Source organism: Rutilus rutilus, assembly GCF_951802725.1.
Source record: "Rutilus rutilus genome assembly, chromosome: 24".
Taxonomy (NCBI): Eukaryota; Metazoa; Chordata; class Actinopteri; order Cypriniformes; family Leuciscidae; genus Rutilus; species Rutilus rutilus.
This window is the reverse complement of record NC_140228.1, coordinates 19,222,105-19,243,919: the sequence shown is the minus strand read 5'-3', so window position 1 is coordinate 19,243,919 and position 21,815 is coordinate 19,222,105. Positions and strand designations below refer to the sequence as shown.

The window sequence follows — 21,815 nt, the reverse complement described above, 5'->3', positions numbered from 1 at the left end:
ATTTTATCTATAAAGTGCAGCATTATTTTACATTTGATTACAGTTTCTGTACCTGAAAACCTGAAAATCTGTTTATTACTGTACTGTTTATTTCATTTGTATCTTTGTTCAGGGGTATCTATTTGTTGCGATTGCAGATTTTTTATTTGTTCATTTTTAACTACCAAGTGTTTACTTGTCTTTAATAATGCTTGAAATTTATTAGTTAGGCTAGTTGTTTTTCTGTGGTGTTTTTAAACCACAGGCAAACGTTCCTTGTGTATGTTAGTTGTTGATTTTTAGATGATTTTCAGCTACAATTAAATGTTTTGCAAAAGACTAGATGTGAATATCTAAGTTTTTTTTTTTTTTTTACCTTATTCGAATCGAAATTAGAAATCAATAAGAATTGGAATCGACAAGCAGAATCGAAATTGGAATCGTTAAGATTCAAACGATACCCAACCCTATGCCCTATCGCCCACCTTGCTTTATAAGAAATCTTCATCAGCATCCGCCGTCAAAATAACCCATATCTGTCGACCATTAAACAACCAATGAAATCATAATACATTAAGATATAATACTGCAAAATGTCCTGTATTAAAAACTTTCCAAACCTCAGATAAAAGAGGCATCTTATACCAAGCTACCACAGTTTTATCTTGGTAATTTGGTTAACTTTTGTACGGAATGTGTTCATGATTTTCCACCAGTCCAGTGTACTAACGTACGGTTTCCTGTGTGTGTATTTTCGGTCTTGCTGTCATCCTCTCCTGACAACAGCATTAACATTTCCCTGATTCATTTCCTTTGGTTCCTGTGTCATCAGTATATCCTCTCCGTTTCCACAACACCCTCCTGAGGACCATAGCCTCACTGGAACGCTGATGGACCAATACACACACAGCAGGCTATCAGCATTCACATTGTGCTGTGTGGCAAATTGTTTTTTTCCTGCAACTGAGGCTTGAAATACTCGTTCAAACTTAAAATAGTTCAGCTGTCAATAACTTATCTGTATGAAACAGAGTTAAACTGCAGAGTTTTGGTCTTCTGCTATCTCTTCTCTCTCTCAAAAGAGACACTTTGTTGTCTGGCTGCGGTGCTTTTAGACTGCTTTGGCACTAAGCTGAGGTATTTATCACTCTGAAACAAGAGCATCCATTAAGAGAGAATGAAGAATAGTGAGGCAGAGAGGAAGTGAACAGAAGTGCTACGTTGTGGTTTATCTCCCGATCACAACAAACCTCATTTATGAAAGTTTCACATTTATATGAAATGATGAAGACATTCAATGAGGACTGCTCTTTGTTGGTTTGTTAACCAGCCTTTCTGTGGGGCAGTGTATATTTTATATTGGTGTTTGTTTGCCACTAGCATTATCAGCCAGACGAGCTATTCATCACATCAGATACTACACACACACACACACACTAAAGAAAAAGACTCTGTTTAAACACATTTATCTCACTATCTGCACTCTGACCTTAAACACACACATCTCAGGTGACTTTAGAAGTTAACTTTTTTACTTTGCACACTGGTCTTTTTATTTTCCATTTTATGATTTTTTTTTTTCTCTCAATTGTGTCAAAATGCCATTTGGAATATTTTATGTTTTATTTAATAGAAATGAAGTAAATGAAATAATAAATCGTCATCCAAGCATATGTCAAAAAGTGTCAATAACTTCTTGTATACACAATATACTGGAGCAGTTGCTTTTTTCATATTTGACATCTGATTTTGCCAATAATGAAAACAAAAGAACATTTTCCATTTCGAACAGTATGTTATTTTCTATGCCATGTTTCAAAAGTGCTTAACAGTTCTTTTATACTTTATATCAGGGTTATTCAATGAAGTTCCAAGAAGTCCGGTCTCTACATTTCCTTCCGTGCGGAGGTCCAGACAATTTTTGGGAATATATATATATATATACCCTATATAACCCTAACCCAACTATAGCAACTAGATTACATTAAATATTAAATATACAGCGGGGGAAATAAGTATTGAACACGTCATCATTTTTCTCAGTAAATATATTTCCAAAGGTGCTATTGACATGAAATTTTCACCAGATGTTGGTAACAACCCAAGTAAGCCATACATACAAACAAACAAACAAACAAAAATAAGTTCAGAAATTAAGTTATGTGTAATAATGTGAAATGACACAGGGAAAAAGTATTGAACACATGAAGAAAGGGAGGCGCAAACAGGCATGGAAAGCCAAGACAACTGCTGAAAACTTACAGTAATTAAAAAGCAATCCAGCCCCCTGTCAGTGGAAATTAATAACAGCTGGTTCAGTCCCAAATGATGGCCTACAAAAAGGTCTCATTGCCAAGGTGTCACACAAGACACATCTCATGATGGGTAAAAGCGAAGAGCTGTCTCAAGACCTTCGCAACCTAATTGTTGCAAAACATAATGATGGCATTGGTTATAGGCACCATTCTAAGCTTCTGAATGGTCCAGTGAGCACTTTTGGGGCCATAATACGGAAGTGGAAAGACAATAATTTCACCATAAATTTGCCTCGACCAGTGCTCCTCGCAAGATTTCTGATAGAGGAGTGAAAAGAATAATCAGAAGAATTGTCCAAGAGCCAAGGATCACTTGTGGAGAGCTTCAAAAAGACCTGCAGATAGCAGGTACTGTTGTCTCAAAGAAAACAGTAAGTAATGCACTCCACCGCCATGGCCTGTATGCACGCTCACCACGCAAGACTCCATTACTGAAAAAAAAGCATGTTGAAGCTCATTTAAAGTTTGCTTCACAACATTTGGAAAAGCCAGTGAAATACTGGGAGAATATAGTGTGGTCACATGAGAGCAAAATTTAACTGTTTGGATGCCATAATACACACCATATTTGGAGGAGAAATGGCAGTGCACATTACCCTAAAAACACCATACAACTTGGTGTTGGCTCTTGGACAACTCTTCTGATTATTCTTTTCACTCCTCTATCAGAAATTTTGCGAGGAGCACTGGTCGAGGCAAATTTATGGTGAAATTTCCACTATAAGTCACAAGTCTTTCCACTTCCGTATTATGGCCCCAAAAGTGCTCACTGGACCATTCAGAAGCTTAGAATGGCGCCTATAACCAATGCCATCATTATGTTTTGCAACAATTAGGTTGCGAAGGTCTTGAGACAGCTCTTCGCTTTTACCCATCATGAGATGTGTCTTGTGTGACACCTTGGCAATGAGACCTTTTTGTAGGCCATCATTTGGGACTGAACCAGCTGTTATTAATTTCCACTGACAGGGGGCTGGATTGCTTTTTAATTACTGTAAGTTTTCAGCAGTTGTCTTGGCTTTCCATGCCTTTTTGCGCCTCCCTTTCTTCATGTGTTCAATACTTTTTCCCTGTGTCATTTCACATTATTACACATAACTTAATTTCTGAACTTATTTTTGTTTGTTTCTTTGTATGTATGGCTTACTTGGGTTGTTACCAACATCTGGTGAAAATTTCATGTCAATAGCACCTTTGGAAATATATTTACTGAGAAAAATGATGACGTGTTCAATACTTATTTCCCCCGCTGTATATATATATATGTTTAATATTTAATGTAATCTAGTTTATAAATAATTAAATCTGGGCAGCAGTTGTACTTTGTAAAAATAAAATAAAATAAAATAAAACCCATAAACAGTCAAAATAGTCATCAAAGATGTGTATATTGGGCCTTCAGAGCCAAAGCAGTGGTGTCTAAGATTAATAATAAAAAAAATTGGTACAGTTCATCATTTTAGCTCAATTGGATATGAATATTAAAGGGTAAGATCAGATGTTTTATCTGGCTATTATTATTTTTGCATTTAGATACCCATGTATGGCACTGAAGGCCATGTGACAGAAAGATACTGTATACACAATTATTTTCCCTTTTATAACATTGTTTATTATGAAGCTGCTCACTTTAAACAGTAGAAAATGTAAAATAGTGCTACCGTTGTCATGATGTCTTGCGGCCTGGTTGGAACCAAGCCAGGGTCTGGAACCGGACCGTGGTCTGCTTTTTGAGGATCCCTGCTCTATATTTTAATGTTTTACCGTTTGTTTAATGCTGTTTGTTTAAAAGCAGACACAATTATATAGATTTATAATAGTGATTGTCATTTAAGTTGTCGGCCATAATATATTTTATTTGGGATGCACTCATGCACAATATATCAGTTATCCGCCTTTGATCATCTTTCTTTCTTGGTCCTCAATCTATCATTATTATCACTATCTTAAGCTCTTATAAGACAGTGTAGTACGTCAGTGGGTCTCATCTTGTTACTTGATTCCAAACTATCGGGCCTCTTGGGTCTGAAACATTAATGTTGATTAATTTAAAAGATCTGTCCCGGAGTATTGGATGACAATGCTGGTCTGCTCATCCTGATACGGTTCCGTCTCTCTCTCAACAGGCTCTTTGTGTGGATGGCTGTATTTGATATGTTTTCTCTTATTTCTTCTGTGCTGTGCTTATGCTGTGCCAAGTGTCATGTATCGTATTAACACAGTCTCTGCTCTGTTTCACCGTCTCTTCCTGCAGCTCCAGAATCTGAGTCATAATGTGATCTTCACTCTGGACTCTCTGTTGAAAGGCGACCTGAAAGGCGTGAAGGGGGTGAGAAATATTTTTTTCAGACCAAGTCTCATAGAACGTCAGACCTGCAGAGGCTAAATACAAATGCACTTGGATACAAACCCAGAAACATAAATAATATCTTGAAAGAAGATGTCGTAGACCTGTAGAAGTACCTGAGCTCTGTTCTAGTAAATAGCTTCATTACATCACAAACTAGACTAGCCCACTGCAGTTGAACTGAATCTGAGAGTGGTTTAAGTGTAGCTATTTTTGATGTCTTGTCTATCAGAAGATCAGACACCAGTTGCCAATCAGAACCCACTAAGGGATCTGTCAGTTACCAAAAGTAACTGTAATAGTCATATCTACAATTGGTGCTTTAGATATTTATCAAAACAATTATGTAATGAGGCTGTTGTGGTTCTAATGTGCAGTTTACCTTACTGCTGGAAAGATATCATCCTTCAACGCTGATGCAGATGGATTTGTGCACTACCTAGTCTTTGACATCTACTTTGTTGTGAAAACGAGGCACTCTAACTACTGCACTTGGCTCATTAGGTTTTTTTGTGTGTGTTTTTTCAGGACCTGAAAAAACCCTTTGACAAGGCTTGGAAGGACTACGAAACGAAGTTGTAAGTTTGCTCAATGAATGTTAGCTAAGTCATTGGTTTTCAGTCCTGGTCCTGGGGACCCACCACTGTGTGTTTATCTGAAACACTAGCTGTGTCTCATTTCGAAGGTTGTATCCTAGGTAGGACACATTCTCTGTAGGTTGACATATGCAAAGTGTCCTCAACCTACAGTACAGTAGAATTAAACGAGATGGCCTTTGTAGGACAACGTGTGGAAAGGGAAACTGAACGTATAACGTTGCTATGCCAGCACGTTTACAGCGTCATTACACACAACTCGCAGCTCTCGCAAGCTCTGAATGAAAAGGTGAATTTTAGTAGAGTTGTAAACGGAGTGAAAAGAAAATGTATTTTGTGACTGTAATTGTTTTACTTTATTTACTGTTTGAGGAGTTTTGCCGTACTTCCAACAACAGATAGGAGAAAGGAGAAAGAATTTAAGAAAGGGCAAAATGTATCAGCTTTGATGTAAATCGTAAGATAATATTTTAGGCTATAATTATGAATCTATTTAGCTATATATAATATCTATTATTAAATTACTATTGTGTTGCCAATTACATGTTTTTTTTTTTCCCATGGCAACCGTGAGGTAAAGTATTAGTGTTTGTGATGACAATACCAATATTAAAACAACCATAAACCTTTTTTGACAATAAAAATAAAATAAAATAAAATAAAAAATGCATCACTAACAATAAAGTTGTACCCATTAACATTAGTAAACACAATAGTTAACATGAAATAACAAATTACAATAGAATATTGATCAAAATGAAATGCTGTAATATATACCACATAAGGTGAGGAAACACTTGTTATCCTGTTTACTACTCAACTTAAAACACAAAGCTTTACACGACTTCAGGCACTGGTAAGTACAGTAAGGAGTCTAAGGACCCTGGCTCACTACACATTGGCACACTGATGACTCTATTTCTAGCAACATGAACACTGTCCTCAGTGTACAACATCACTACTGGTATTTATGAACAAAAGCTGAACTTTTTTTTTAATGCTATTTAAATTATGATAAATACTTTGCTTGTTATATATACATGCAACGTTTCTGCCGTAAATAAATTATAATTATTAGCTAGATTGTTCATTACTAGTGATGTATGTTTAAGCTGAAATATAATGAAATAATGGTTTGTATTTTAAAGAACATATATCTTGTGTCATTGTGTAGAGAGTTGGCTCATGTGGTTTATGTTTCTAACTTCCGTTAAGGGAACATAGTGAGAGCATCGATGATCACTGGTTTTCACGGTGCATTGTGGGACGTTTTAGGGAGCAACATTTTCAGTGCACTGGAATGATTTTGCGATTGAGACAGCCCTTAAAATGCCCGACTCCCTGATCAGTGCCCTGATTACTGAACTAGGGAACTGATTGAGACGCACCCAGGATCAGGATTGAAAACCACTGAGCTATTGTGTCTTTATACACTTTTGTCCATTCAGACCGATTACTTTGTCTGTGGGCTGTTGCAATTATCAGTAATTTAACTGCATCATCAAAAAGCATGAGCGAGATAATTTTCTCCCCCGCAGATGTGAGATTGATGTGAAATAAACACAGTACTCTTATTGCCAACCAACTCCGATGAATTTGTGCTAAATATACAAATTTCTTTCAATCTTTCAGTACAAAAATCGAGAAGGAAAAACGTGAGCACGCCAAGCAGCACGGGATGATCCGAACAGAGATCACTGGTGCTGAGATCGCAGAGGAGATGGAGAAAGAACGGAGGCTCTTCCAACTACAGATGTGTGAGGTCTGTAGTGCACTCAACTTGTCCTTTTATTTAACCAGAAACATGCTATACATGCCATATCATATTCGGAATATAAACTTGTAACTTTGTTTACTGATATATAAATTAATATTCAGGTCATTTTGAATGGTAATAGATACAGACAGTTGTGAAAAGTCAAGCTATTCAAGAAACACAATTTTGGACACTTAACATACTGTATAATTTTGGTCTGGATCAATGTCACTAAAATGCAGCATATTAAATGGCAAGTGAGCATCTTTAATATTTCCAGAAGAGAATAGCAGAAAAATTATCTTCCTGTTTCTTGTTTTTAGATTATGCTGAATACATGTAGCCTATATTGGAATATTTCAATAGTTGTGGTGCTTTTAAATATCTTTTCCAGATTAAAGGCTTACACATTACATACATGTACAAGCCATGGTCAGTGATATTTTCTACTAGTGCTCCTTACAACCCAAAACACTTTGTACTGATAATGTAGCTTACAGATCTGTCTATATAGCAATTTTCATCAGCATAAGACCACAGGTTTTGTTAATGATATTAACATTCATAAAACCACAGATGCAGCCAATCAGAGCCCTTAAATGGATCTTTGACTGTTACAGGTTGCTGTATTAGTAGTCACATCACTAGCTGTTGTGATTGGTTTTCCTAATATAAATCAGGAGTTTGTAATGCTTCAATTTTAGTGAAAATGGCCTGTTTATCTTACAGTTTAATGATTCCCTCAGCATTTGAGCAGATGACTCAGATTGTGATAGCTTGTTTTATGGATTCATTATCATCAATGTTGTTTTTGGTCATTAGGGAGGATAGCTGTGGGTTATTTAACATGTTAATGAATTGGGTTTATAATGTAGAATTGCATCTTGAATTAATTTAATTGTGCATCAAGGGTTTATTAGGTTGCTTTTCAAATGCTCCTGGACCAAATCACATGATACAATCTAATACTTTAATTCAATTACCCATTTTACCTTATAAATAAGCACTAATGTAGAAGAGGCATTTGCATATTACTGAAAATCAATGACATTATTTATGATTGTCTTGACTTTTTCATAATTTAGCAGTCTTCTGTTTTTGGTTGTTTCCTGTTGTCCTTTCTTGGTGGTTACACATGAAAATCCAAATATGAGAGCAATGAATAATTCATTATATAGTGAGATGACTCATTCAGATACAGGAAGCATCAAAGGAAATGGCAAACTCATGACAACTTTAGCAAACACATACAGATACGTACTACGTGCGTTATACTGAATATAACAAAGATAAGCTCACACTCTAACTAAATAATATGACTCACATTGTTTATGAAACAACTGTGACTCAAAGGTTGTGCACAAATAAAATCACTCTAAGATGAGCGGAATGTGTGCCATTTCATCCCAATATATATTCTGACATGCAAGGGGCCAAACAGGACGGATTAAGTTTCTGAGCATAGCCAAAAAATTGTTAGCTGGCAAGACTTTGCAATGTTCTGGAGTATACCCCTCTGGGATAAACCGGGATTACGATGATGTTTAATTCATTTGTTTTGTGGGATTGGTTTGTCACTGTATGTTCGTGTCAGATTTAGAAGATAAGATTTTTGTCCCTTTTCAGTTGCTATTGAAATAAGAACAGTTATGCATAATCGTTCAATCAAATATTTACATCTAAATATGTGTCCCCAGAATGATGCTTGTAGATTTGTCATGTATTACAAATAAAATGTCAAATCACTTAAGCATTCAAAATCCTTGAATATCTTTTGGTTCTACTTTTGGGATACTGACTTGTGTTGTTATCAAATTATGTCTCTTTCTGCAGTACCTGATCAAAGTGAATGAAATAAAGACCAAAAAAGGGGTTGACCTTCTTCAGAACTTGATCAAGTATTACCACGCGCAGTGCAAGTAAGTGACATTTTTGCGTTCAGATGTGTTTTTCCTTGACAGATATTTGCAATATCAGTATACTAAATAAGAAGTCCATACATCATACATTTAGTTTGTAGAACTGTTACAATAAATGTGTATGGGACATGTGAGAAAATTGTTAACTGAAAGTGTTATTGATCCATGTAGCCTTGCAAGTGTCACTGGCCTGAAGGTCTGAAAAAAAGTGATGATCTGAAAGAAAGAACTGAAAGTGTTGCACTTTTTTCCCTCTCACTCTAAAGGTTAAGGTTATTCTGAGCTAGTGTTGTCATTGACCTATAGATGCATCAGCAGAAACCTGCAAGCTTTACCTTGCACTTAAAGACTTTCAGGGGTCATTATTAAGACAAAGTTAATGTTTGCGATTAAGTAAATATTTTTATTGCTGTATTTGTTTAATGCTGTTTTAACAGTTTCACTGTGTTCTATGTGGTTTCTAAGAAAACTTATCAGAAGCACTGACGTCTCTAGTGGAGCACCCGTTTATCAGTAAATTAAGGGAAATTACCTTTTAATAGATAATTAACTTTAAAAGTTAAGTTTTCAGATTTCTTTTCTTTTAAAAGTAACTGAATGTGTCAAACAAAAAACAATGGTCCACTTAAGACATTCTACTAACTATAAGTAACTTTGCTACTACATGCCAACTAACTCTCATTAGAGCCCTGCACGGGCCTCAAATCTAGGCCCGAGCCCGGCCCTGGCCCGAGACGCTCAGGCCCTAGCCCGACCCGTGTCCGACAGCTCATCAGAATTATCAGCCCGAGTCCGACCCGAGCCCGGTTTTTTTTTTTTTTTTTTTTTTCACAGCGGCAGACTGCCATTAAAATATGTCCGTTTTGTTAGTTATGTTTCTTTTCTTTTCATTTCTTTATTAAGTTAATTTAGACAAATGTTTGGAGCATTTAAAAAAAATAAAATAATAAAATTCCCAGCAGCAAGCCGAGCCAACAGCGAGTAAAACATGTTTGATCAATTTAGCCTCTCAAATCAACGCTAATACTTTACTTAGCTACAATAAAATCCATAGATATAAAAACACTTCAAGCATATCACACAGACAGTTAGTTTAATGTTTATTTATTAAACCACAGTGAGTAAAAATTTTTGAAATAGTGAGGCAGGCTCAGGCTGCTCGCAACAGCGCTCGCAAACGAAATGAGCAGCAGCCTACAATCTAAACAAATTAAATTAAATAAATCAAAAACAAACTTGCAGGTTATCTTACCTCAAAAATGCACCACAGAACATGGCCATTCTTTTTTCCAGTAGTTTCCAACAGTTGAACGAAAATAAAGTCCAATCAAATGAAAAACATCAGTAGTTTCCAACAGTGTAAACGAAAACCAAACGAAAGGTTAGACCAGTCTCTTACAGAGCATCGTGGAGAAAAAGAATAGCATCCACAGTGGAAGATTTTAACCCAGTCCTCTTCTATCACTCGCGATTTTTCTCATATTCTCCATTATTTGCACATGAGGTGAATCGTGGGTCGCGCTGACGGGAAACCTTCTGTGTGTGCGTGCGTGCGTGCGACTGTCATGTCAATCATATGTCAGTGTAATTATAATATTATGAAAGTTATGAGGTTATTAAACGTCTTTCTATGTTTGTTTTTCTATCGTCGACGTCAACTTCTCATATTTTTTTAATTAATGTCTAAAAATATAAAAAGAAGGATATCCCAAAAAAAGCCAGAGGCCCGGCCCGCATGTGAACTATGACGTGAAAATTGGCCCGAAGCCCGGCCCTAGGGGCATAAAAAAGTCGGGGCCCGTCGGGCTCGGGCTGAAATGCAGGGCTTTAACTCTCATTAGAGTATTAGTAGACTGTTAGGTTAGGGTTGGGTTAGGTATAAGGGTTAGTAGAAAGTTGACATGACATGCAAAGTTACCTAGTCAGTAAAATTTCTGTTGGGGGAATCAAAATAAAATGTTAGCAGATATTAGTCAGACAGTTTACTAATACTTTAATGACTGGTAGTTGAGTAGTTGCAAAGTTACTTTTAGTTAGTAGAATGTCTAAAGTGGACTGTTGAGTGTTACCTTTGTTTTGTTTTTTTACTTAATCGCAATTAAAACATTTTAACGAAGTTGTAGCGAAGGCATTATGCATACTTTGCTTAGTTCTCTACACCCCAAGGTCACTTAAATGCAGAATCATGCTCAAATCTCATACATAAACATCAGATGGGTCTTGATAGCAGAACGTGTGGCCGCAGTGTCTGAACCACTGACTCATCCAATTTGACTCACACTCTTGGCAGTTTGTTAGTGTTGGCACTATATTAGTCACCTGCCAGTATTTAAAACTGGACATTTCCACCACAGTTACTCAAAAACGGCATGTTTTTGCTTATTTCAAAGCTTTGAATGTTTCAAAGTTACTTTCAGTAACTCCATCTCTTCTTGATGTTTGCAAGTTTCTGTGTTGTATAGACTGTGAAATTGTCTATAATTTCCCCTGACTGTATTGACAGAATATGTATGATCTTTAATGATAGCTGGTTGCAATAGAAAAAGAATGTTAATTCTTTTTTTATTTTTTTATTATTTTTTTTTATCAGCTTTTTCCAAGATGGCTTGAAGACAGCAGATAAGCTGAAGCAGTACATTGAGAAATTAGCAGCTGATCTTTACAACGTATGTACCTCACCTTACTTTATCCTAAAACTATTTGATTGAGTAAAAAACATTTTAGCTTGGTTTGTTATGGATGGGATCTGGCTGAGAAAACTATATTGCAGTCTTATACTCACTTGTTTCTCTTATAGCTGCTGTGCACAGTTATATACTGTATATTTTTCCCTAAGATTGTTGGTCAAATAAAAATAATTGTGCATTGACTAATATTTGCCATGTTTTACCTTGCTGGACTTGGTCCAAATAAAAATTGATTCTTGGCATGAGAATATTAAAACTGTATTATGAGGTAAAATAATTCAGAACTTTACAATATCATTGTTTTTCCTGCACCCCTAATGGTGTGTGGGTACGTGTGTAACAAGTTCTTTTTTGCTTTTGTGTGATTTAGATAAAACAAACACAAGATGAAGAGAAAAAGCAGCTCACTGCACTAAGGGATCTCATTAAATCCTCTCTACAGCTGGAACAAAAGGAGGTAGGTGTATGGTGTGGTGTGCCTCAGGGCTCTATCTTAGGACCAAGGCAAATTCTCAATTAATTGCCCAAACTAGTTTGTGAAAGCCAACCAAGTGACTTGTTTGGGATTAAACAGTTTCAATAGTGATGATTACATTTACATATGGTTTGCCAGAGTGTATATACTTCATATTTAGAATAATGTACACATATACAGTTATAGTTCATTTTTCAGTGGCATGACACCATACAGAATGAAATATGATGGGTTGAATTGTGCAGTACATCTGTGGGTCTAATATATAACCCTCCCTAATGCTCGACCTGTACAGGGGAGAGTGTGAGAGGGAGTGCCCAGTGCTGTACCATGCTGGTAGCCAGTATGAAATAGGGCTTGCTGGTAACCAGTGTTGTGCCCCACTGGTTGCTCAGAGAAAAGGTGCTGACTCTATCATGTTTAATAAATGACATTTAAAATAAATGACAATTAATTGGTAGTTAGCTAATGAATAATTGTTGTTAACACATTGTCATGACAGCAAATTTGCTTGTAATCACTGTAACTTTACAGTGATTACTTTACTTTACAGGCAGAAGTTTACATTAAGTCATAGGAGCAGCTATTTTGTAAGTTAGCATTAGTGTATTTATATGATTCAGTAGTACCGACACATGCTTTTCACACCCTCTTTTCTCTCTCACCCGCTTCCTGTGTGGATTGAAGTCTAGAAGAGTAAGTGTTCAACATGTACAGCATGACCTGTGTTTGTGATGGAGATCATTATGTGCGTGCAAATTAAATAAGTGGTTGTCAGTTGTCTGGTTGTCTGTTGTTTTTAAAAGGTTGCAAATCTGGTGAAAAATATTTAAGATCTGTTCATATCTTTTCCAAAAATGCTGTGTATACAGAATCTGTTTGGATTGGTGTCTGCATGTAGCTATTTAAAGCACGTGTGTGTATGTGTGTGTTTGTACTCGAGCAGGACTCTCAGAGCAAGCAGGGTGGCTACAGTATGCACCAGCTGCAGGGAAACAAAGAGTTTGGCTGTGAGAAGAAAGGCTATCTAATGAAGAAGAGTGATGGGTACACACACACACACACCCTCAATTATATGAGCTTTTTGATCGATATGAGCTCCTGCTGTCTGCTATAAGTAGTGTTAAGAAGTACAATTGTGTTGTAGGTTGAGGAAGGTGTGGCAGAGGAGGAAGTGCTCAGTTAAAGGAGGAATTCTCACCATCTCTCATGCCACTGTGAGTATCTCAGACACATGTGATTTACTCTGTTCACTATAAACCATGTCATCCTATAATCAGCCTATTAAACAGAGGTCTAACATTTACAGTGAAAAGACTTCATCAGCTTTCTGAACTTTTGCTGGATGTTTCTATAACAACCCAGACATCCCGCTGTCCCTCTTTAACAGCCCACTGGGAAAATGAGTGTTGACCACTTTATCAAATTTACTATCTTGCCTCCTCCATATCATCCTTTTCATTCACTTCCTGTCAAATGTGGTGTGCTAAGGCTTTTACTGCATTCTAAACATCAATGTCTTGGACACAGTACCAGTTACATTATCGAAATTTTGGCTACATTTCTCAGACAATAAAAGTGCATTGTCAATAGTGTAGTAATACATGAAGCACAGCTCACACAGAAGTCACTTTCAAACCAAGAAGCTTTCTTTTGTTCAACTAGCAAATTTGCATTACCAAAACTGTGTGGGGAACTTTTTCGCCCTTACGTGAAACTCCCTTTCGCAGAGATTCCTATTGAAATGAGTGGATTTTGCCAGCAAAATTTCACAGAGCAACGATAAATATGACCAGAGTTTAACTGAACAAGCAGCATTGTTAGCATCTCTTTCTCAGTCTAAGGTCATGCTCTCACTCTCCGCATCATATGTCATCAATTTTCTTCTTTTCCCACATGATGTTTTATTCACTCATGATGCCCTGTGTCTCACATTTCATTATCAAATCAAATCAAGACATATGCATAACAGTCTGTCTGCACTGGACTCTGTCAGTGACAGTGTAATATAACACATATGCGTTGCGTTTTTTCGACACTTTTGTTCAGTCAATAGCCAGTATGCACAACTCTGTGCGATTGAGCCTGTATTAGGTTTCCTATAGTTTAATGACAAACCTTGCAAGTTACGTCCAAGGGTTTTGTAAAGATTTGTTTCTTTTTTATCTTTTTTTTTTATCTATGCACTTAGTGTCGTGTGTCGTGTGTTAGTGGCCCCTAAGTTAATAACTAATGATCGTTGTGACAGAAGTGAATCAATCAAAACTAACTTAAGCTGGACAATAACTTTATTCTAGAGCTGCTGTAAAGCCAAAACAATCTCTGTTACTTTAATTTCCTATTATCTCTGTAAAGCTGCTTTGAAACAATCTATATTGTTAAAAGCGCTATATAAATGAAGGTGACTTGACTTGACTTGACTTAGTATATGTGGTACGAGACGCTGCAAAACATTAGACTGCCTAAGATATCCATCTAGCACATGTGTGTACATAGACCAGTAATGTAAATAAATAAATAAATAAAATAGTGCAGATGGTGTGCAGAAACACTTTCTGTTCTGAATGTACCCCGGACAGACTGACAAACTTGATTGTAAAACTTCTTTGGGCTGCAGACCCCAAGTAAGCTTGTGAGTTAAACGCTTTTTGATGCTGTTTGGAAGTTATAGCAGGAATATGAAGTAGTCAAACATGTATTTCTCCTATTGTCACTTTTTGTTTCAGTCAAACAGGCAGCCGGTCAAACTCAACCTGCTCACATGTCAGGTCAAGCCCAGCGGTGAGGACAGGAAGTGCTTCGATCTCATTTCCCGTGAGTCAAGAAGAGATTCTTGTGGGAAACCACATGAGTGATTTGGTAGCTTACGATAATGTGTTTGTTTACTTTACCATACCGAATCTTGGAAGAAAATCGTCAAACTCATTTTTAAATAGTTGTGTAATTGTACCATTATTGTGAATTATGACTCGAAGTCTGTCTTCTGGTGTTTAATTAGTGGAAGTCACTTCATGTGGAAACGGCTCATATTTTACTTGTCATATGTTTCAGATAACCGCACATATCACTTCCAGGCTGAAGATGAGCAGGAATTTCTGATGTAAGAATTATTTTTTGTATTTTTTTGTGGGATTTTCTTTGTGAATGCAGTGATGTCTAAGAAATGGTTTATATGCCAATTATGGTATTTACTCCTCTGCAATTTAACAGTTATAGCAATCTGCCTGGAACTGCCATACTTTTATGGCAAATTAGTTAATAACAAGTAATTGTAGCAAGTTTATTAAGATTTTAACTCTCACCTACATATTTTACTTGATGAGTATTGTGCGGTGAGTAGTCTGTGCAGTGGCGTTTACTTGTCTGAAGTTGCTACTTACTCATTGGGGTCACTGACACCACAATGACATTTCCCAGACTCCTTTAGATGCAAACATTCTCACAAAAAGCAAAGCATGCACCATAACTGCTGGCTTTGCTTCGTACCCCGTAACTCCCTGGTGTCCGTCAGAAAACTCCCTCACGAGCCATTTAACAACCATTATATAGCACTCTTAGAAGGCATTGATCAAAATGAGGCCCTATAACCCCTTTATATGTCAGTTCTGCAGTCATTTCATTCTGGGTACAACTTTTATGGAGCCGGTCAAATTGACCCACATTGGATTCAATACAATTTCCCCCAAATCACACTATGAAAAACAAGCATAACTTGCAAACATACTTTTCACACATTTCAAAAAATAAATATCAGAACTTATGGTTTATAATAACAAAAAATGTTAACCACTATTTTTAAAACTGTCACCTGACTAATAGTATTATTTCTATCATTACTGAAAAATTGTGGGAAAAGCAATTCTTTTTTTTTTACCTTCACAGTGTAATAAGAAACCAACATAAATTTGATTCCATGTTGTATGTCGGAGCTCTTCAACTCCAGTCCTGGTGGGGCCAGTGTTCTGCAGACTTTAGTACCAACCTCAATTTAACACACCCATCTACAATTTGTACGTAATTCTGCACACCGTAAATAGCTTATTCAAGTGTTGTTTGGATAAGGTTAGAGCTAAACTCAGCAAGACACTGGCCCTTCAGGACTGGAGTTGAAGAGCCCTGACGTACACCATTAAATTTATGTTGGTTTCTTATTATACTGTGATGGTAAAAAAATTGCTTTTCCCACAATTTTTCAGTAATGATACAAATAATAATATTAGTCAGGTGACAGTTTTAAAAATAGTGGTTACAATTTTATGTGGAAAAAATCATATTCTTTCAGATAGATTAAAATAAAAGATGACAAGTCTTTTTCAGTACTAAAAAGTGTGGAAAAGCTCATTTTTGCTATCATGGGGTAATAAAAAAAACAAACAAAAAAACACCATACCAACATAAAACCAGGAAATGTTTTTATTTTGGGTCTGTACAGTTGCCTTGGCACATAGAAATTGACCCGCAAACATCAAAATCATAATAGAAATGATGTGTACACTTTAAAACACATCAGTGTATCCTCACTTTGCATGCATGTTCTTGACACTTAATGAGAAAAAGGTACAATATGTCAAGAAAATAATATTTTATATTGTATTTCAGACAACTTAAAAATCGAAATGGGTCAAATTGACCTGCAACATAATACAAAAGTTAAAAGCCAAAAGCCGGCCTTTTCATTTAGCTAATAAGGGGTCATGGCATGCTTTTGTGCACAGTAATATCGCCCCATCTTTTGTAAAACAGCTTATTTAGGAATGAATGGAAACCGGACAAACATAGGAATGGAAAGGAAAGGGTCTGAAAGAAGGGCTTACATGTTGGTTTAGGATTTAGCTGTTGTTTTCTGAGGCGAAACGCTGTCTGGTTTGCGCACTGGTATTTCAGCATCATGTGGCAGAGCATTTTAAGACCCTGCTTGCCAAGTTAGAAATAGTCCATCTTTTTGTTATGCAGCAAATCAGTGTCAGTTTTGAAACAATGGACCAATTAGAGATGGAGAGGGTGGGACAAGCAACTTTGAGGGTTTACAGTAGCAACTATGTACAATCACCATGCAATCAAATTGGATACAATTTACTTACCTAATACGTTTCTGGTTGCATGTTATTCGAAGAAAAATGTTTTTGTGCTCTTCAGTTTATTTGGATGTCATACAACTAAACAAACAAAATAGAATGCTGCTTCTAGTATTTTGCTGATGTGTTTCTGCCTCTACAGATGGATCTCAGTGTTAACTAACAGTAAGGAGGAGGCGTTAAACATGGCCTTCAGAGGAGAGCAGGGTGGAGGAGATGATGGGTTGGAAGATCTCACTAAAGCCATAATAGACGATGTGCTACGCATGCCCGGAAATGAAGTGTGCTGTGATTGTGGAGCTCCAGGTACAGATGTTGTGATGCCCTCAACTCATAAAGTGTCATGCAAAATGCTTAAATTCTCACATTTTCTCTCTCTCTCTCTCTCTCTCTCTCTCTCTCTCTCTCTCTCTCTCTCTCTCTCTCTCTCTCTCTCTCTCTCTCTCTCTCAATATATATATATATATATATTGAGAGAGAGAGAGAGAGAGACGCCCTTCCGTCTGGCCATCCATCCATTTATCTATCCAGCCATATACAGTATCTATCTATCTATCTATCTATCTATCTGTCTGTCTGTCTGTCTGTCTGTCTGTCTGGGTTTCTCTGCCTCCTTTCACTCTCTCCTCTCAGTCTCTTCTCCACTTGTGTTCTGCCAGCAATCTGTCTCTATTTTTCTTAAATCCCTACTTCTATTTCTATTACTCCATTACCAGTGAAATGAGTCTGTCTCTCTCATGATGAAGCAGCAGCAGTGTGAGGATCAGGCAGTCAGAATAGACGAGCGTTGTTACATCACGCTCTTATGTAATTGGCTCATGCAAGCTGTGCTGAATGTTCTGATAGGGCGACTGCTGCTCCAGGGATTGTTTGATCAGCCCTTTTCTCGTTCTTTGTTTTCTCTCTCTACAAGAGGATGTAAAGAGGCCCAGTAAAGGGTCATGAGGCTTTATACTTGTTTTAAGTTGTTGTAATAGATAAATCAATGAATAATCCATAAATCTAGGAAATATGTACTTATACATATAAATGTGTTTTAATACATTTTCAGGGTTATTAATGAAAATATATTTGATGCTATCGTTTTAGATGACCATCGCTACTAAATAGTGCCAGTATAAATGGTTGTTCATACCAAGGATGATAATTATAATGCTAACTATAACTAACGAAAACTAAAAAAACAAAAAACAGAGGAGAGTGTGTAAGAGCAGAGTGTGAAAGTTGAATAGCACAGCAGTACATAAAATATTGCAATCCACACAACATAATAGGAGGCATATCAGAGTTCAAAAGAGGACAAATTGTTGTGCGCATCTCGCTGGCTCATCTGTGACTGAATAATAACTGAAGCTGTCAACTGCTTCAGTTACAGTAAATACAAGCTACACAAAACTGCACTCTTGCGAAAAAGCCTGTTATAATCAATGAAGCTACGCTGTGCAATGAATCTTTTATTGACAATGTGTTTATACTTTGAGCGGATCCTGCCCAACTAAAACACATCTGATTTGCCATTTGCGTGTTTTTGCAGCGTTGAGATTGGCTACCAAGCTCAACGCTGCAAAAACACGTTTTAAATAGAAACCGCTAACGCTCTTCACAAAGCACTTACACAAACATTCATAGGAGCGTTTTAAAGAAGCCGGCTATCAGAGAGAATCGGGACTGCAGAAAGGCAGGTATTGTCACAAACAATAAAATCTTTGGCAGGACAAAGATTGATTTTGACGGCCGGAAAAAATATTTTCAATGCCGGAAAAACCCAGCAAACTTTTTAAAAGGTAAGGACTCATTTTCCCAGGGCCCTATCAACTGAATAAACTTCTAACCCTGATTCTAACCTAAGGAAATATGACCTTCTGTGATTCCTTTACTCAAACATTTGTTTAGTTTCCTTAAATCTAGGCCTATTATATTGATAACCAGTGCATTATGTGCTAAATAAACACAGGAAACAGGATATTAGAGTGTTGCTGTGTTCCTATGGTGGTTTTTAGCATGTTTTAACTAGGGGTGACCCCGAATAGTCGAAGATTCGATGCTTCGATTGGAGCAGCCTGATTTGACTACCGATCTCACGGTCGAATCTTCGCAGAGGTGTTATGAAACGAGGATCATGCCACTTTGGCTATATGAGGGCGCTCAATGTCTGATTTCACATAGAACTACCGGTTTTCTGTCAATACGTTAATATTCAGCCTATTTTGATAATGCTGCATATAAAAATGTGCAAAGAAAGAAGCTTTTAATAAATATTTTTTAACGTGCGTGAATAAATCCAAACACCCCGTGACAGATTTAAGTTTCACTTTCAATCCGTGACCGACAGAGGAGCGTCTTGGCGGCAAGGATTTAAATCTTTAACAATGTCTGGGATAAGGAAATCTAAAGTGTACACCATCAGAAAGGATATTCTCCAAGGCTGGATTTAGCATCAGGAAAACCATGATCGCACTTCAGCCGGCCAACGTTAACAAATTGGTTTTCCACGGGATATTCTAAAATGCTTAAAGGTATAGTGGAGTATTTTCCCGAATTTTTGAAAAGAACCGCCCTCTCCACTTTTTGAAAAAATGCACATGCGCAACACTGTACCTGCTCCCGAGAGGGAACGCCTATTGAACGTGTGCACGAGAGAGCATGCACGAGCCTAGTTCTCCTCGTGCATGCTCTGTTTACAAGTCGCTGTCGGTGCGTGACTTGTGCCAGGGCTAGCATCGCTAATCATAGCTTACATTAACTTTTACTAGCAGTGATTTTAAATGGATTTCTCCAAATAGCATGCCAAACTTTACCTGTCGAGTAGAAACTTTGCGACTGAGGCATCAGTGGGAAGCCCAACCTGTGCTTTTAGCGCACGCCAGTGTGTGAAATATTCTCCCAAAAACACTCTGGTCTTGTTTCTTTCTTCAGATGCCTTTCTCTTCTTGTCATACAATTCGTAGACACTTTTTCTCTTGCGACCCTCAGACATTTTGAAAAAACCCGGTGAGAACGGCGAGCTTCAATGAATGGCTGAAACCGTAGCTCACCACCATAGACAGTATATAAACGGCTCACCACACATATACACCTGAAAGTGCGCATGCGCAGAAAGCGAAAAACTACCTAGGGACGAGCACGTACGACGGCCTTACGTAAACATATCACCAGAATGATTGACAACTAGGAGGACCAATAGTCTTGATGATCCACCCGGAAAAAGAAAATCCTCCACTATACCTTTAACGTGAAAAAAGCTTTTAAAACGCTTAAAAGGCACTTTAGCGTGGCTTAATGCATGTACACAGTACACACTTTATTAAGAAACCATACTATGTGCAGATAAGCAGATGAACCCAGAATATGAACGCAATGTGTTCCTCCTATAGTAAAGCGTTTTCTTTACATAATTATATATTTCAATTGAACTATTTTAGGAGATTAAGTCGTTAAACGTTTTTCACGTTAAGTGTATTTTATCCGTGCGCACAAAAGACTCCAACGGACACAGACTGAGAAAGACTGGATTTTTTTTATCTCGATCAGGTAGGGTACAAGTGATTTAAAAACTTTTCAGCCGGTTCTAATTTTATTTTTGGATGCTGTGAACATGTTTAGCTAAAAATACTTTTTGTTTCATTTATTGACATTTATTGTTGTTTCTGCAGTTAAAAAGACAAAGTTGAAAATTCTAGCTACTATCGTTATTTTAATAATTTCTTTATTTTTATTTTATTTATTAATCTGTCAGGGTTATCTAATCTAACTATTTGTGGCTTGTGTTTTGAATATATGTTCCCCTGCACTTTAGGCATTTTGCATACATTTGCTCATCTTGTGACTTGATTCTGATTTATTTCGTTTTGTATTTTTATTTATTAGAAAGGTATATTCTGTTCTAATTTAATTTTGTAAATTAATTGTTTATTTTTTCGGTGCATCGATGTTGTGCTGTACTTAGAGCCTGCTCGCACAGGTAATTTAGCCGATTTAATTGGATTTGCATGTGAAATGCAAATCCTGTCTGCAGTGTGGCCTTTCTGGAGTTATTTATGTTATTTCTTAGTTTTATTAATCCAAAATGTTTTTATACATTTTCTTCTATATCTTTGTGTGATTTTTCTGTACATCGCAGCTTTGAAATGTTAAAGCCCCGCCCCCAGCCCCACCCCCATCCCCATACACATGATTCGACTAAGGCAAGACTTGACGATTCTGATTTGACTATGAAAATCCATAGTCAGGGACACCCCTAGTTTTAACAAATGTGTTCTGGGTGGTTGTTAAATTATCTTCCTGTTCCGTTTCTTAGGTTTTCTGGGTGGTTATCACATTGCTATATTGCTATGCAGTAACCAAGTTGTTACCAAGGTTGTTAGCAGGTCTATTTATTGCTCAGTTGTTTAGGTGTTATGGGTGGTTATTTTATGCACTTGCGTATAAAATGAGTCTTCCTGTTCCGTTTCTTAGGTTTTCTGGGTGGTTATCACATTGCTATATTGCTATATTGCTATGCAGTAACTAAAGTTGTTAGCAGGTCTATCTTTTGCTCAGTTGTTTAGGTGTTATGGGTGGTTATTTTATGCACTTGCGTATAAAATTAGTCAGATCATTTTATGTATCATTCATGTAAACAATGTGGGTTGAGTTGCATGTCAAAAAAACAACCCCCCCCCCCCCC

General features: G+C 37.0%; 1 protein-coding gene across 7 annotated transcripts in view; it reads left to right on the top strand.

Annotated features, from left to right (window-relative positions):
- Positions 1 to 21,815, top strand: part of asap1b (ArfGAP with SH3 domain, ankyrin repeat and PH domain 1b) — a 90,654-nt gene that overhangs the window by 45,665 nt on the left and 23,174 nt on the right. For 4 of the 7 annotated variants that reach the window (XM_084398644.1, XM_084398639.1, XM_084398642.1 and 1 more), the window contains 11 exons: positions 4,549 to 4,623; positions 5,170 to 5,219; positions 6,870 to 6,999; positions 8,827 to 8,912; positions 11,503 to 11,578; positions 11,970 to 12,056; positions 13,018 to 13,121; positions 13,222 to 13,291; positions 14,801 to 14,888; positions 15,126 to 15,174; positions 17,292 to 17,455. In XM_084398644.1, coding sequence (XP_084254770.1) covers positions 4,549 to 4,623; positions 5,170 to 5,219; positions 6,870 to 6,999; positions 8,827 to 8,912; positions 11,503 to 11,578; positions 11,970 to 12,056; positions 13,018 to 13,121; positions 13,222 to 13,291; positions 14,801 to 14,888; positions 15,126 to 15,174; positions 17,292 to 17,455 — 979 coding nt within the window. The remainder of the gene's footprint in view (positions 1 to 4,548; positions 4,624 to 5,169; positions 5,220 to 6,869; positions 7,000 to 8,826; positions 8,913 to 11,502; positions 11,579 to 11,969; positions 12,057 to 13,017; positions 13,122 to 13,221; positions 13,292 to 14,800; positions 14,889 to 15,125; positions 15,175 to 17,291; positions 17,456 to 21,815) is intronic. The other 3 variants (XM_084398640.1, XM_084398643.1, XM_084398645.1) reach the window with 1 other exon arrangement.